The sequence below is a fragment of the Phyllopteryx taeniolatus genome, chromosome 2 (assembly GCF_024500385.1).
Source record: "Phyllopteryx taeniolatus isolate TA_2022b chromosome 2, UOR_Ptae_1.2, whole genome shotgun sequence".
Classification (NCBI taxonomy): domain Eukaryota; kingdom Metazoa; phylum Chordata; class Actinopteri; order Syngnathiformes; family Syngnathidae; genus Phyllopteryx; species Phyllopteryx taeniolatus.
The window spans coordinates 9325185-9338871 of record NC_084503.1 but is presented as its reverse complement, the minus strand read 5'-3'; the positions used below and the strand labels follow the sequence as shown (position 1 = coordinate 9338871).

Below are 13687 nucleotides of genomic sequence, written 5' to 3'. Positions count from 1 at the left end.
TTCTCATGTTCCTCCGCGTAACTGATAGCTTGCAGTTTAAACTGTGCTTCGTAAGCGTGTCTCTTCGTAGGTGCCAGTTTCAACTGCGGTCAAGCCAGCCTCCACTCGTATAGTAGCAGTCAAGCCAGTCGCCCCTAATTTTGTTCATAATTGGCATTACCGTAATAGGTCGCCAACTCGAGGCGAAAGCCACCTTCAAAATAAAAGCTACCCAATAATACGGACGTCAGTGCTCTTCGGTTAAGGAATGCAACCAGCAAAGTTAATTTGAATCTTGAGATACATTAAAAAATGTAGTTTATTTTATATCTTAGGCTACTTGTATAGCGCTTTATCTACATCATCACAGTGGCCAAAGCGCTTTACAAAGCCTCACATTCACTCACACGTTCATAAACCAATGGGCGACTGCTGCCATGCAAGGCGCTGCCAGGCCCACTGGGAGCAAATTAGGGTTCAGTGTCTTGCCCAAGGACACTTTGAAAATGCGGACAGTCGTAGCAGGGATTCGAACCTGTTCTACCTACTGAGCCAAAGCCACCCAAACATAATCCCATTGGTATCGCAAACCAAGTCCAGATCTGTGTGACAGACCACCAAGGACTGATGAAGATCTGATATTGTATTTGAAAATAAAAGTCTCCGAAAACTAATAAACTACATTTTTATAATGCATCTCAAGATTCAAATGAACTTTTCTGGTTGCATTGCTTAACCGAAGAGCATTGACGTCCGTATTATTGGTAGGCTTTTATTTTGAAGGTGGCTTTCGCTGCGAGTTGGCGATTTATTACCGTAATGCCTAGTATGAACAAAAGTATGGGCGGCTGGCTTGATTGCTACTTTACGAGTGGAGGCTGGCTTGACCGCAGTTTTCGCCAAACCGATGTTGTTTTGCACAATGCACTTACTGGCGCTATATACCTACTGGGGGCGTGCCTTTAGTGTCCTCCTTCACACGCACCCTTCCCCCTTTAACGCCCGCATGCAGTCCTCAGCCACGTCCGCTTTTCCTCTGTATAAGCAACGTGTTGGCAGGAAATACTCCCAGTCAGTCAAGCGGAGCGCTCATCACACAACAACATTTATAGATCTGTGCACACATAAGGCGCGCCGCACTATAAGGCGCCCCGTCCATTTTGGAGAAAATGTAAGACTTTTAAGTGTGCCTTATGGTCGTGAAAATACGGTAATAAGAAGCCACTCCAAATAAAGACATATACAGGTACTGTATACTGTGTGGCGGACAACTTTGAGGCGTTACAGAGACTCACGACCACCTGAGAACCCCCACTCCTCCACGCTGCCCTGCTGTGAGACGGCGACTAGGACCGGGCCTGGTGCACGCCAAGTGGACCTTAACCTAATTAGCAGCTTCCCGTCTAATCTTGATTCCTGTCAGTAAAAACTGACCCCTTCCCGGACCAAATGGTTGGGGAAGGCTATGTGGTTAATATCCACCGATGCGCGTGAGGCTCCACCCACTGGCGTTGAGAGGAACTGCAAACGCCAGAACTTGTGGGTGTGCCTCTGATGTTTGTTAACAGAAGATAAAATGTCCGTTTTTATATCTTGCAAAGTCTGTAGAAATATTCCAAATGTATGCCTTGGTGTCTGTGTCCCCATTCTCACTTTGACAGGTCCTCTGCATGATTTTGAAAGCTGTTCATGATTTGAAATCAAACAGTACGAAATGTTGTATTGAACAATAAGCAACCCATCTTCCACGACCAAAGTTTAAACAATGATCCTATGCGTGAGAGTACAAAGTTGGGAGTGTTTTAGATTAATATTATTTTAAAGACCATTTTAAAGACTCAAATTTTTAGACAATATTCAGACTGATGGGTGTGGTCTTCTCCAACTTGGCACTCCCTCTTCCTACGCCCTACCCCTGGGGAATTTAACTCTAAACTCACACCTTTCTCAGGGAGTTGAGTTCAGGCTAGTCTTGTTTTTCCTCTCCTCGTAGCTCGCAGGCAGCTCGCCAGCCGTGTTGGCCGTCGGCCACCCCTCCCCCGTTTCCCCTTTTGTGCGGGCACAGGGCTTGGTAAACGCGAGCCGGGATCGAACGGACATGGCTTCCCAGCCTAAACGTGGGCCTCCGCTAAGCTTCATCTACTATGAAGGTACCGGGTCCGCTCCCAGCCAAGCGGGATCGCTCTGAAATTGCCAGCGAGCCACGAAAGAGGCAGGAAGAGAGACGTCCGGTTCTCCCAAGAAGGCGTGACGACCAGCCATTGTTCTTCTCCCGCCTCTCTTGTTCCCTTTGTTTTTATTTCTTTACATCTTTTTCATCTGCAACCAAATCTGCCACGTGGCTTCCGGAGCACCTTCCACAGAGAGACTACCCCCAAAGACCAGCTGATCTGCATTCGTGAGTCGACACTGCAATCCTTACTTGATGTACAACATCGGTGCTTAATAATTGTGGGGAAATTACTAGCTTCGTACGAAATCCCAACTTTGCCTTCTCACTCTCTGACTCAACGCATTAAACGCTCACACGCTCATTTAGTTTAGCCCAGCGACCACACACATGATGTCCTCTTTTCCATTTTTGTATGCCTCATTTTCTTTCTTTCGTTTGCCCTTAGTGTTATTTTCTTTTTGTAGTTTGTAGTTCATTAAATATACCATAAAATTCCACTCTTAGTTGTATTTTGTGTGTGTTCTGAATTTAAGTAGACCTCTGTAAACTAGGACTCAAAATGTCGTAGGGTGTAGCAACCTCCAGATTGTGAGACTGATTTAAAAAGGTTTGCCGTCATTTCGCCTAAAGTTAAACTTAAGTTATCCTTAACGTGGTGCCCTTTGAGACATGAGTTTGATTTTAACAATCAAATCGAATTTTACGATAAACCGGAAGTAACGCAAAGGTCGCTCCCGGCTTATTACTTTATCCTAAATTAATTACAATTCTTATTTCATACATAATCGCTACAACTGTATGAATCATGTGGTATAATATCTTTTGAATTTGATTGGATTAATTCCCACTCAAAAGGGAAAAATACAACAACAACATTGAGAATGTTTACAAAACTAGATTTGGATTACCAGAAATATGGAGGATGTTTGTAAATATCACACTGTCATGGTCTGTGTTTTGGTTTGGGTTGTGTTTAGTTTTGTTCAATGTTTTCCTGTGTTCCGTTCATGACAGAACGAACTGGCCAGTTCGTTGTACCTTGTCGTCGCGTTCCAGCATTCCTTGTTTCCACGTCATAGATTCACAGTAAGACCTGACCCTGCTCCAGTGACGCTCGTCCAGCGGCCGCCACCCGTCCTTGCTCCGGCGGCGCTCGTCCAGCGGCTGCCATCCGACCACGCTCCGGCGGCGCTCGTCCAGCGGCCGCCACCCGACCACGCTCCGGCGGCGCTCGTCCAGCGGCCGCCACCCAACCCTATTGCCTGGCCCCTGCATTACCATTGGGTTCGGCACCGTGGCCGTCCGCCTGAATGGCCCTGTAAAGACCCTGGTGCTTGGCGTCCTGGACGACCTCCTGACCCGCTCAGCCAAGCACCTCACCTCGGGTGGCCTGGATGGCCACCAGACTGACCTGAGGGGTGGACTCTGTACCCTCCTCCAGGCCCCCTTCCGCCCACCCTGGGTTGATGTCTTTTTGGTTGTTGTTTGGGGAACGTCTGGGATCCGTTCCTTTAGAGGGGGGGTACTGTCATGGTCTGTGTTTTGGTTTGGGTTGTGTTTAGTTTTGTTCAATGTTTTCCTGTGTTCCATGTTTGTCGTGTGCTCATTAGGTTGTTGTGTCCACCTGTTCTCGTCTACTTTGTCGACCAATCAGCTCTCTCTAGCCACTCGTCTTGTCCAGGTGTTCCTCGTTGTCTCGTCAATTTGTTTGTATTTAGTTCCCTGGTTTCTTTTAGTTCTCGTCGGTTCATTGTCGTTGTCACATGTCTTGCCATGTCATTGTCGCTCAGGTATTTCACCAGTCATGTCTTGTTTCTTGTTTTGGGTTCACTCAAGTGTTTCTTTGTTACTTTGTGTTTAGATTTTGGACTTTGTTAATTTAGCATTTAGACTTTTTCATGATCTTTGTTTTCCTTTGTTTTTGGAATTAAATATTATTATTTTGAGATTCCCGCACTCCTGCCTTGCCTCCCTGCTTCCTTGCAATTGGGTCCACCATGTTCTTGCCTTGCGTTCCTCGCCGTCGCCCTAACCATGTTCATGACACACAAAGCAATTGTGTACAAAGGAAATGTAGAATACTTGTGATGGACAAATGAGGGTAAAGGAACATTACAACACCTAAAATATATTGTAAAAATGCACACACTACTGTATAGTATTCCCTATGCTTTGCGAATATATTTAAGTAGCTAACATGATGTTCTCAAAAGTATGAGCGATGAATATGGAGAATGGCGGTGTCAATAGTATATATGACCCACTCCGAGCAAAAAACAAAAAAACAAACTTTCTTATGTGTACTGTGAGTTGTAAGTGCCACCCACTTCACAGTTTGCTTTATTCAAAGGTAAACAGTGAATTAAAACACCAGTGACAAAAATAATTTTAACAATTTTGATATGAAAAAAAATCATTTGATAAAGTTACACATTCACATCAACTAGGAGCTAAGCAAGAACAAGAACTTTTTTTCAATAATTAGTGCACAAAAGAGGCATTCAATGTTTTCTGTGTGTTTGTATACTGTTTGTGTGCAATCCTGACTAGTTCACCATCCAGTGAATGCTGACTATTTGAATATATTTACATATGTATCCACCGTATATTTGTGTACTTATGTTTTTACTCTGCATGACTCCTTAAGACCTGAACAAAAGGACAGAAACTACTGAGGTAGGTAACCATAATGCATACCAGAGCGAGACCCTGTGACGCCACACAACCTAGAACTGTGGAGAGATTAATGTTGTCTCATGAAGACCATGAGGCCCTGATATGAGTGTTTAGAGAAGACAGAAGGGCACCGATGATAGTTTCGAGAAGAATTTAAAGGTAGGCTAACATGATCAACAACTCTCACGTGTCGTCAGCGCCTTCATTTCAATGTGATTTTTTCCAAGGAGTTGGAGTAGCTTACTGAGACCAAAGATTCAATGATACTGAATAATTCAGAATTTGGGGGAAATGTTTCCGCTTTCTTGTGAACGTTAGAGGTTGGCGACTTTTTAGTTTGTTTTGGATGTAAAAGGCCATCGATAAAACCATAGCCCAACATTTTACACATTTCTCTAATGAGCGAATTACTTCAGTCTTCAAAAAGAATAATCGGAAGGATATAGTGCTTCTGATAAATGCTGAGTCAAATGGATGAAAAAATGTATTGCTAGTGGAAGTATCCTCTTTGAGGCTATAGAAAGACATTTCACTTCAACTTAAAATTTGCATATCTGGACTAGTTTGTCATGTACCACAAGTTAGGATCACTGCCTATAGTTGTGAATGTGAGTGAGAAAGGTTGTTTGTCTATGTGCAACATGCGATCCTGCGGTTGACTGCCTACGGATCCTGGGCGTAGCCTGCCCCTTGACCGAGGTCAGCTGGGATAAGCTCCAGTTCACCCTCGACCCTGGTGAAGAGGAGTGGCATTGGAAATAGATGGATGGATGTCGTCATGTACTAGGTTTAACAGACAACCTAGTATCGTAAAAAGAACACAATTTATTTTGCTATTCCCTTCCCAGGATTTATTTGGGGAACCAAAAGAGGTGACAGAAATTTTAACTATTAAGAGCAATGCAAGTCCTAGTACAGTATGTCTTGCTGCATTGAAACTAGCACCTACTCCTCTTCACAATCTAATTTAAAAAATGGCATTGACCTTCTCATCTTACTCTCAGCAAGTGACTCAGTAAATGACTGACACAAATATTGAACTATGCTAGCAAAAGTGTAAAATGTCTTGGCAGTTTAATCAGATTTGTGCTCGTGTTTTAATTAACACAAATTCAGACTTGCACATAAGCAACATCTACACGCACACGCACACAGTCATACCACTAATTTGCGTCATTTTGCGGTTGTCTAATTGAGCATTAAATATCACATTTAGCAGTAAATTGTCTGGAAAATGTTAGGTTCATTGCTGAGTGTTTTGTTCTACTGATGTAACGATTTACAAAAAAAATGTAAAATAAAAATAATAGTAAAATGAAAACTTTAAAAATGGAACAGCATGGCTAAAACAATGTAATCCATAGCACATTACAATATATTGCATGTGGTACTGAATGACCTTCTTTCTATAGACACCAAATTCTTCAAACAGAGGAGGTAAGCAATTTTCATTTTGCAATAAACAGACAAAGATCAACTACAACAGTGACAACATTGACAATGTTATTTTGAGGTAGAACATTAACTTCAGCATTTGGAAGTGCTTTATGTTGGATACTCGTTTTTCATTTGCTTTAACAAGCACAAAGAGGAGGGACGATTCTTGACATCTGAGGTAGTGCGGCACCTGATCTTGTAATTCTGACCCATCAGTTCATCTGTATGTACAGTTAGTGTGAACACAGGGGAAGATAAAGTCCCTAAAGGCTTCCCACAACACATTCATTCCGGCTGAGGTAGGTTTTTGTTGAATAAAAGGTTCACACATGCCCAGAGCTTGTAGGATGGCCCAGAATTCACAATGGGCGGGGGGAAAAAAAAGTCCTGAGACAGTACTGACTGAGTCCCTGGAAGAAGGGTGAGGTCTTCTGTGAGCAACAAGATGGAATCGTTGGTATGTTTGAGCAGGCAGAAGGCATCTTTGACATCCACAGAGAAGTAGCGATAAGACCAGTATATCCACTTTGACATAGAGATGCTAAAGATACAGTATATGTATGTAAATATATATTTAAAAACTTAAAAAATGAAATCATCTTTGTATAACAAGGACATTTGGGGCTTCTCTTCTGTGTGCTGCGGAACACCAGAAAATAAACTAATGACCAGACAGTGAGCGTAAAGAACACTTAACTGGTAAGCCTGTCGAAAAACAACTTGCCCAAAACCAGTTCTAGGCTCTCTAGAACTTCTTAACTTACCAATAAAAATCTCGACACAAAATGCCACCTACTAAAAGGAAAACCTGAGTCAGAGAGAATCTGAGTAGACATTTCATACATTGATTAGCATTGGTTCCGTTGAGCTGTTCGTGTTGCAGAAGACTCTTGGAAATGTGTTTCTGTGTTCCGCTCGACAGTGAACTCGTCCAGTGGTATTGTGGACAGCTGCGTGTCATTTGGGGAGTAGGTCAAGAGGGTTCTGTCAGCCTGAAAGCCCATGTACAGAAAGAAAGACAGAAAAACTGTTAATTTCCATCATCAACTTGCTTTGACACTAACAGTCAATTCTATTGACGATTTTATTCATCTCAGGCAACTTTATTTTACATGTCATTGTTTTGTTGAACTGAAACTCCTCATTTGAGTAAAAGAAGTTACTCAAGTGTGAGTTTTTGGCCTCCCAGTCGCGCCCTTCTAGGGCCCACTTTCATCGCCCACATGAGCATTGAAGTCCCCCAGCTGAACGAGGGAGTCCCCACCAGGGTCCCTCTCTTCACCCCCTCCAAGGACTCCAAAAAGGGTGGGTACTTTGCTGTTTGGTGCATAGGCACAAACAACGGTCAGTACACATCTGGCCACTCGAAGGCGGTCAGAGGCGGTGTGCCAGAGTGGAATAGTCCAACCCCTCTCGAGAGGACTAGTACCAGAGCCCAAGCTGTGTGTTGGGGTGACGAAAGTATAAATTGAAACTACATTTTTTCACAAAATGAACTTAAAGTATAGCTGAGATAAGAATTAACACAAATGTGCAAAAAATATAACATTTCTAAAGGATTTAATCAATTATGTTTGTGGCTGTAGGACATAAAGGCTTACGGCATTATGTCTCCACATGCTGGTTCTCTGAGCTGTCCGACATGAGATTTAACCCAAAAATGTTTGGTATCTTACTGTGGTGCCCTCTGCCTCTTTCAAATGACACCCACTCTATATGCTCCAACTTGAGGACAGTTTGTGACGATACATTTGTTTCCAGCAAATTTCAGACAGATTACTGCTATCACACACCAAGAAATACAGTTGACCCTTGGAACTCAAATGAACTCAACTTAGAATTTGACCTAAAATGGCCCCAAAAACAAAAACAAAAACCAACAAAAAAAAGTTGAACGAGAACCAAGGAATGGATCAAGCGAGGGATGGTGATATGACACTATGGGCTCCATATTCGTAGACTGCGCAACGTGCGGCAGAGTGTAAATGGTGCGTGTCTTGATTTTTGTGCAAGCACAAGGCTCGCCGGCATTTTTTCCAATTTGGCAGACTGGTCTGCACCAGGCTGGGCATATACCGACGTAACAAGGCTGTGTCATTTGGCATCCACCCGGCGCATGTGACAATTTGTTGACCAAGGGATCTATTTTATTTTCGTGTGAGCGCAAGACTCTGCACATTGGCAGACCCGCCTCCCCCATGCTGGGTGGTGATGGCGTGAAGTTAAGGTGTCAGAAAGTCCGTCTAAACTTACACCTTCTCATACGATACCATACAAGTTTTGGCATGGGGATCTAACGCGATTTTGGTAAATCTGATCGGTGCAGAAGCAGGCAGACAGACACTCAAGTTCCTTGGACATGTGTGGTGGATGACAGATTTATTTAAACAGTGGGCACTCAACCCTCTTAATCACTGTAGAAATCAATTCATTGACTTAAAGCAGACATTATGGGAACATGCTGTTTATATGCTGAAAGTGCTATATTTTGTCACAAAACTATATTTCTTCATAGATACTAGCTACTACTATAAATGACTAGTACAAAGGTGGCATGAAGGCAGTGGAAATACTAGATATGCATAATCTTTTAAAAGAAATATAAAGCCAGAGAAGTTCCGATTACGATAAAAAAAATCAAATGTAACCTTAAGATACTGAATAGCGCTAAATAAATAGAACCCAATGAAATAAGATGGAACAGCAAGTTTTAGTTGAATAGTCCCATACTATAGGGTTTCAGTGGTTTAGATTGTGGCACAGTTTTTCCAGAAAGTTGAAATATTTTTATTTTTAATTTACTTTTTTAATGATTTCAATCGACCACTTTATAAATTGCAATAGCCTCTCCGTCGAGGTAGCAGTTGAGAAGAGAGCTACATACGGCATAATAGATATATACACCTCACCACAATAATTAGATTTGGGTGTGGAATAATTGTAATATACATTCCTTCAGGGAACACATACAGTACATAATTACTAGTCTGCTGTCCTAAGCTAATTATGAGGGGTGGTCTAAGCCACAAATGCCATGGCCGATTATTATTATTCTTTTTTAATCCCAGTCCACCCCTGCTATGTTCTAGGAGGTGGGTTTACAAATGCAAATCGTGTCATCAGCCCAGCAGCAGCATTGCTGTAAGGACTCACCATGCGTGGGTCTTGTGTGTTGGACTGAGGGAAGAATCTCTCCAGCTCTTTGCTGTCAACCACTTTGTTTCCTCCTGCGCTGCAATTGACCATCATCTCTCTTCTGGTGGCTGTGTTCAGCCCATAGCCCTCCTGGGAAGAAGAGGACTCCAGTGCTGTGCTGTGTGCTGCCTGGGGGGTGGCCTGAACTTCCTTACACATCATCAATCTGAGGATCACCAGAACCTCACTTTAAAACACAAGTCAGCTGCACATGACATACCAACATTAATGCCTAACATTGGTTATCATCAGGTTGTTATCGTGAACACACCTGCCACGGTAGCTGAAGACGAGGAAGAGAATGCAGAAGATGATACAGGTGACTCCAATGTGAATGCCAATTATGATGCCTGTGGTGGAGGTTTTGCTCTGTTCATCTTGCACACAGTCACAGGAGGCATCCAGAACTGGCGAGACACGACATGTCATGTTCAAACAATGCAGGGATATAAAGCTTTAATCACAGAAAAGGTAAGTTTGAGGCTGTGTGTGTGCAAAGCAATCACCAGATTTCTCCAATGCCTCTCGAAGTGAGACAAAACGCATTGTGGCATTGCCATCACCGTGTTGGTTGTATGCCAGCAGATTGATCTCATAAACCAGTGAAGGGTCTGGATAGAAGATACACATATTCACACCATGAGTCAAATTACAAACTCATTGTACAATTAGAAACTCTTATTTTTTGGGTGTCGAACAACTTTCTTTTTTCTTTTTTTTAACACCAAAGTAAATTGAACAAAACCAGAGCAAGATAATATGAGGACTTGGCAAGAGCCGGTCTCTTCCTTTTTAACTTCCAACAATGTACTTAGTAAGTGTTTTTTGCCTTCTTTGAGCAGTCTGGTCCTTCAGAATGGTCTCAGAGAATATCAGTGAATAAGGAAAATAGTAAAGATGAAGAAAAATAAGGAAAATGAACTCGAAATCACAACAAATTAAAGGTCAGTCTTGTTGCACAAGACTGTGCTTGACCTCTGAGGGTCCACTGTAGCACATTTTCTTTAGTGAAAACCTTAACTTATCACCCATATTATGAATATGTTGAAGGAGTAATCTGTTAGGTCCCGAACGTCATGAAAGATCTCACCCAGCTGAGTAATGTTGTACTGAGTAGCGTTGCGTGGTAAGAAAATGGGACCAGTGAACACTGCTGTGTGGGCTCTTCTGTAATATAGTCGGAAGCCTTGGTGTTGACCCATCTTGGTGGAAGCTTCCCACATTGCTTGCACCACGCTGCTGTTCACAACTTTGGCGAAGAGGGAGGGAGGTGCTGGAACTGCAACACAATACAAAAAGAAAATCATCAAACATGTTGAAATAGCAGATATGTTTGCCATTGCCATCTTTTTTAAAATCATACTTTCAAAGTGTGTTGATTTAGGGCATTTTTTTTTTTTTTGCCAAATTCTTTTGCCTGAGAAAGAACTACAAAATGCTAGAAGATTCCAAATAATGTGTCTACAGTATAGACAAGTTTCTATGCCTCATACACTAAATAGCAGCTCAGTTTGTAAGGACAGTGTCCAAAATTCAAATCCTACTAATAGAAAAAAATATGATAACTGGGACTTGGCAGTTGGGAGATACTAGTCCGCAATCGGAGAGCTGCAAGGCACTGAAGCCCCAGAAACTCAGCTCAGGGGTGCAATACTGTCCCACTCACGTTCCAATCATCATCATCATCATCGTTTTCCCTTGCCTGTATGTGTGCATCTGTGTGATCTGGGTCTGGATCCACAGACACAAAATATTATTCCTTTGCATAATACAAGAAGAAACATTCTCTGCTGTGTATTTCAGTGCTTCTGTTACTGGTGCAACAGATTCTGTGTATTCTGTGTGAGAGCATGTTTAGTTCTGTGCTCTCACCTTCCCCATGAGTGCTCTCTGTGGCACTGTCTGATGGTTTGCTGGCCCCACGGGACGTGTAGGCTTTGACGTAGAAGGTGTAACTCGTGGAAGGCTCGAGATCTCGGATGATCTGCTGCAGCATCACCTTACTGACTGCCTCCTCATACTCCATTTCCACTGGGTCTGATTGCGAGCGATGGAGAGAAATGCGGTCAAAGAAGATGAAGTCACAGAGAAATAAGGGTGAAATTAGATTCTGATTTTGCATTCATGTTATATTGAAAAAAGATCAAGAGAGGTATATACATGGGTTTCTATCATCGATTAACAGTTGTTGCCTATTCACTGGTTTTGCTGGCTCTTAATGAATAGCTAATCTAGTTTGGCCTTGATGGTCTGAGGAATTGTGGCCAAAGTTAGAGAAGGGGGCGTTAAAGGGGGCGTGTTATTGCATTTCATTGCTCTTAATCCAGAGATACCCGTCCATAACGGCCAATCTACCTCAGGCCATGCCATCCTGGAAGTGTAATTGCTGCAACCTGATTGGCTCATGACTCTGGCCTTTAATTACACATGAGGGAGATGAACTGAGGAGAAGAGCAGGTGGGACTAAGCAATATATAACGTATGACTCTTCTAATAGTTAGTATATGTGCAGCCAAATGCTTTGATCATAAATATGTTCAGATGAAATATTATTATATTGTATCTTTATGAACTCTCCATCTTCTACTGCAGTTTGAATTTTCAGCAACTACCTTGAATTGACCCTTAATTTGACAAGGCAGGAGTCATGCACTAACATCCGTACAAGTCATTTGCATTTTGCACTCTGGCTTTTGATTGCATCCTCACCTGGGGTCTTGCGTATGTGGAGCACATAACCGATGATGTCTTGTGTGTTCTGATCGGGCTCCCTCCAGGACACCTGGATGGTGGTGGGTGAGAGGGCCTTAGCTTGCACGTTGGTGGGCACACCAGGGAGTCCGTCGGCCCAGAGCACTGTGAGGCGCGCACTGGCCTGCGTGGAGCCGGCGCTGTTCTCAGCAATGCACTGGTAGATGGCCTCGTCGTCCTGGCTGATGCTGTATATCGTCAGTGTGCTGTGAGAGGCAGAGAGAAAATGAGCTTGATGTCGGAACAGGAACCCATACGAGCTCACAGATGTGTCGTCACATAAATGTTGTGTGCTTGTCTCCGAACTACCTCTCCAACAAAAATCAAGTCTCTATTTTCCAGGAATTGTGCTAGTCAAGTGACAAAGAACATTACTACACAAAGGATACACTATTTGAAGGAGGCAGCATGCATGATTTTTGGCTGCATAAATCAAATGCATTGTGTGTCTAATTTCGAAAAAAAAACAACAACAAAAAAAAACATTTGAATGGGTCTGATTGACCAATATGTTCTCACAATCTTTCTTAATCTTTTTTCAGAGAAACCTTCTCCATACAAGCCCGTCAACACAAACACATTTTTCCTGTCACATGTGTTTTGGAATTGCAAACTTGTCCATGCATATATATTGTCCTTAAACACAGCTTAACACAATCGTTTGTGACCAGCTTTTGACCCCCGGACGAATGAGGGGATAAGGTGCAGACTGACCAGCAATAATTGCATCCTTTCATCCGCAACAGTCTTGTGCCCTCAAAAAGGTATTGGTGAGAGCTGTGGATTGCATTTGAAGGTCAATCTGTGGATTGTGTTTGGCCTTGGAGCTTCCACAGTACACGTAATTTAAAGGTCCCCTTCCATCAATGTTTTTATTTTATTTTTTTATAGTCTTTGATGTCCTTTTATCGGGTTTGCAAGAATTTGGGGTTGGAAATGCCCATGATGCCATTTTTCAAGGTATTCTTATTGGTCTTTTCTGCCTGGCATCTGAGACGGCCAGATTTCTCATGAATACTTGATATGTAAACAAACTTTGCTTTAATTAGATCTCTGTTATTCCTATTTAAATATGGGAAACAGCTTTGCTCTGATTGGTCCTCGGCAATATCACCAGTTTAGTGACTTGTGGCGGCCAAGCGTAAGCGTTCTTAGCAATGTCGTGTTAGGATCTTTCAAAGTCTTGCTATCATTGTGAAGCAGAATTCACCAAGGGTTGGATTGTTGGCCCACTAATAGGGAACGTGATCTCACCCCTTCGATTCACTTGAAGATTATGTACATCGCTCGAGCACATTCTGGCAATAGTGACCGCAAACTTGACTATTTAATCCAATATGTTACATCATAAATTATGAAGATAGTTTTTGTTGTAAAACGTAGTAGCTGAGTTGAGTGGGTGGGTACCAACCACCAAGTGAGCAGGTAATTGAATATTCCATCCATCCATCCTCTGAACCACTTATCATCCTCACC

At 42.7% G+C, this 13687-nt stretch overlaps 2 protein-coding genes across 4 annotated transcripts in view; one reads left to right on the top strand and one right to left on the bottom strand.

Moving 5' to 3' along the window:
- Positions 1-1924: 1924 nt before the first annotated feature.
- Positions 1925-4108, top strand: LOC133474526 (uncharacterized). Of its 2 annotated transcripts, none has more exons than XR_009787529.1 (2): positions 1925-2377; positions 3167-4108. XR_009787529.1 is itself a non-coding variant. In XM_061766318.1 (2 exons), exons 1-2 carry the CDS (start codon positions 2124-2126, stop codon positions 3560-3562), a joined length of 585 nt encoding a protein of 194 aa, XP_061622302.1. In that variant the 5' UTR covers positions 1925-2123; the 3' UTR covers positions 3563-4108. The 2 variants fall into 2 exon arrangements, 1 of the variants encoding a protein (XP_061622302.1); XM_061766318.1 differs by having other exon boundaries at positions 3232-4108.
- A 349-nt stretch (positions 4109-4457) lies between these two features.
- The window catches only part of igdcc3 (immunoglobulin superfamily, DCC subclass, member 3), an 81410-nt gene continuing 72180 nt past the window's right edge, over positions 4458-13687 (bottom strand). For both annotated transcript variants that reach the window (XM_061759004.1, XM_061759011.1), the window contains 7 exons: positions 12170-12417; positions 11333-11497; positions 10551-10739; positions 9967-10071; positions 9732-9867; positions 9419-9626; positions 4458-7257 (listed from right to left, as the gene is read on the bottom strand). In XM_061759004.1, the coding sequence (XP_061614988.1) occupies positions 7114-7257; positions 9419-9626; positions 9732-9867; positions 9967-10071; positions 10551-10739; positions 11333-11497; positions 12170-12417 (1195 nt within the window). In that variant the 3' untranslated portion in view covers positions 4458-7113. The remainder of the gene's footprint in view (positions 7258-9418; positions 9627-9731; positions 9868-9966; positions 10072-10550; positions 10740-11332; positions 11498-12169; positions 12418-13687) is intronic.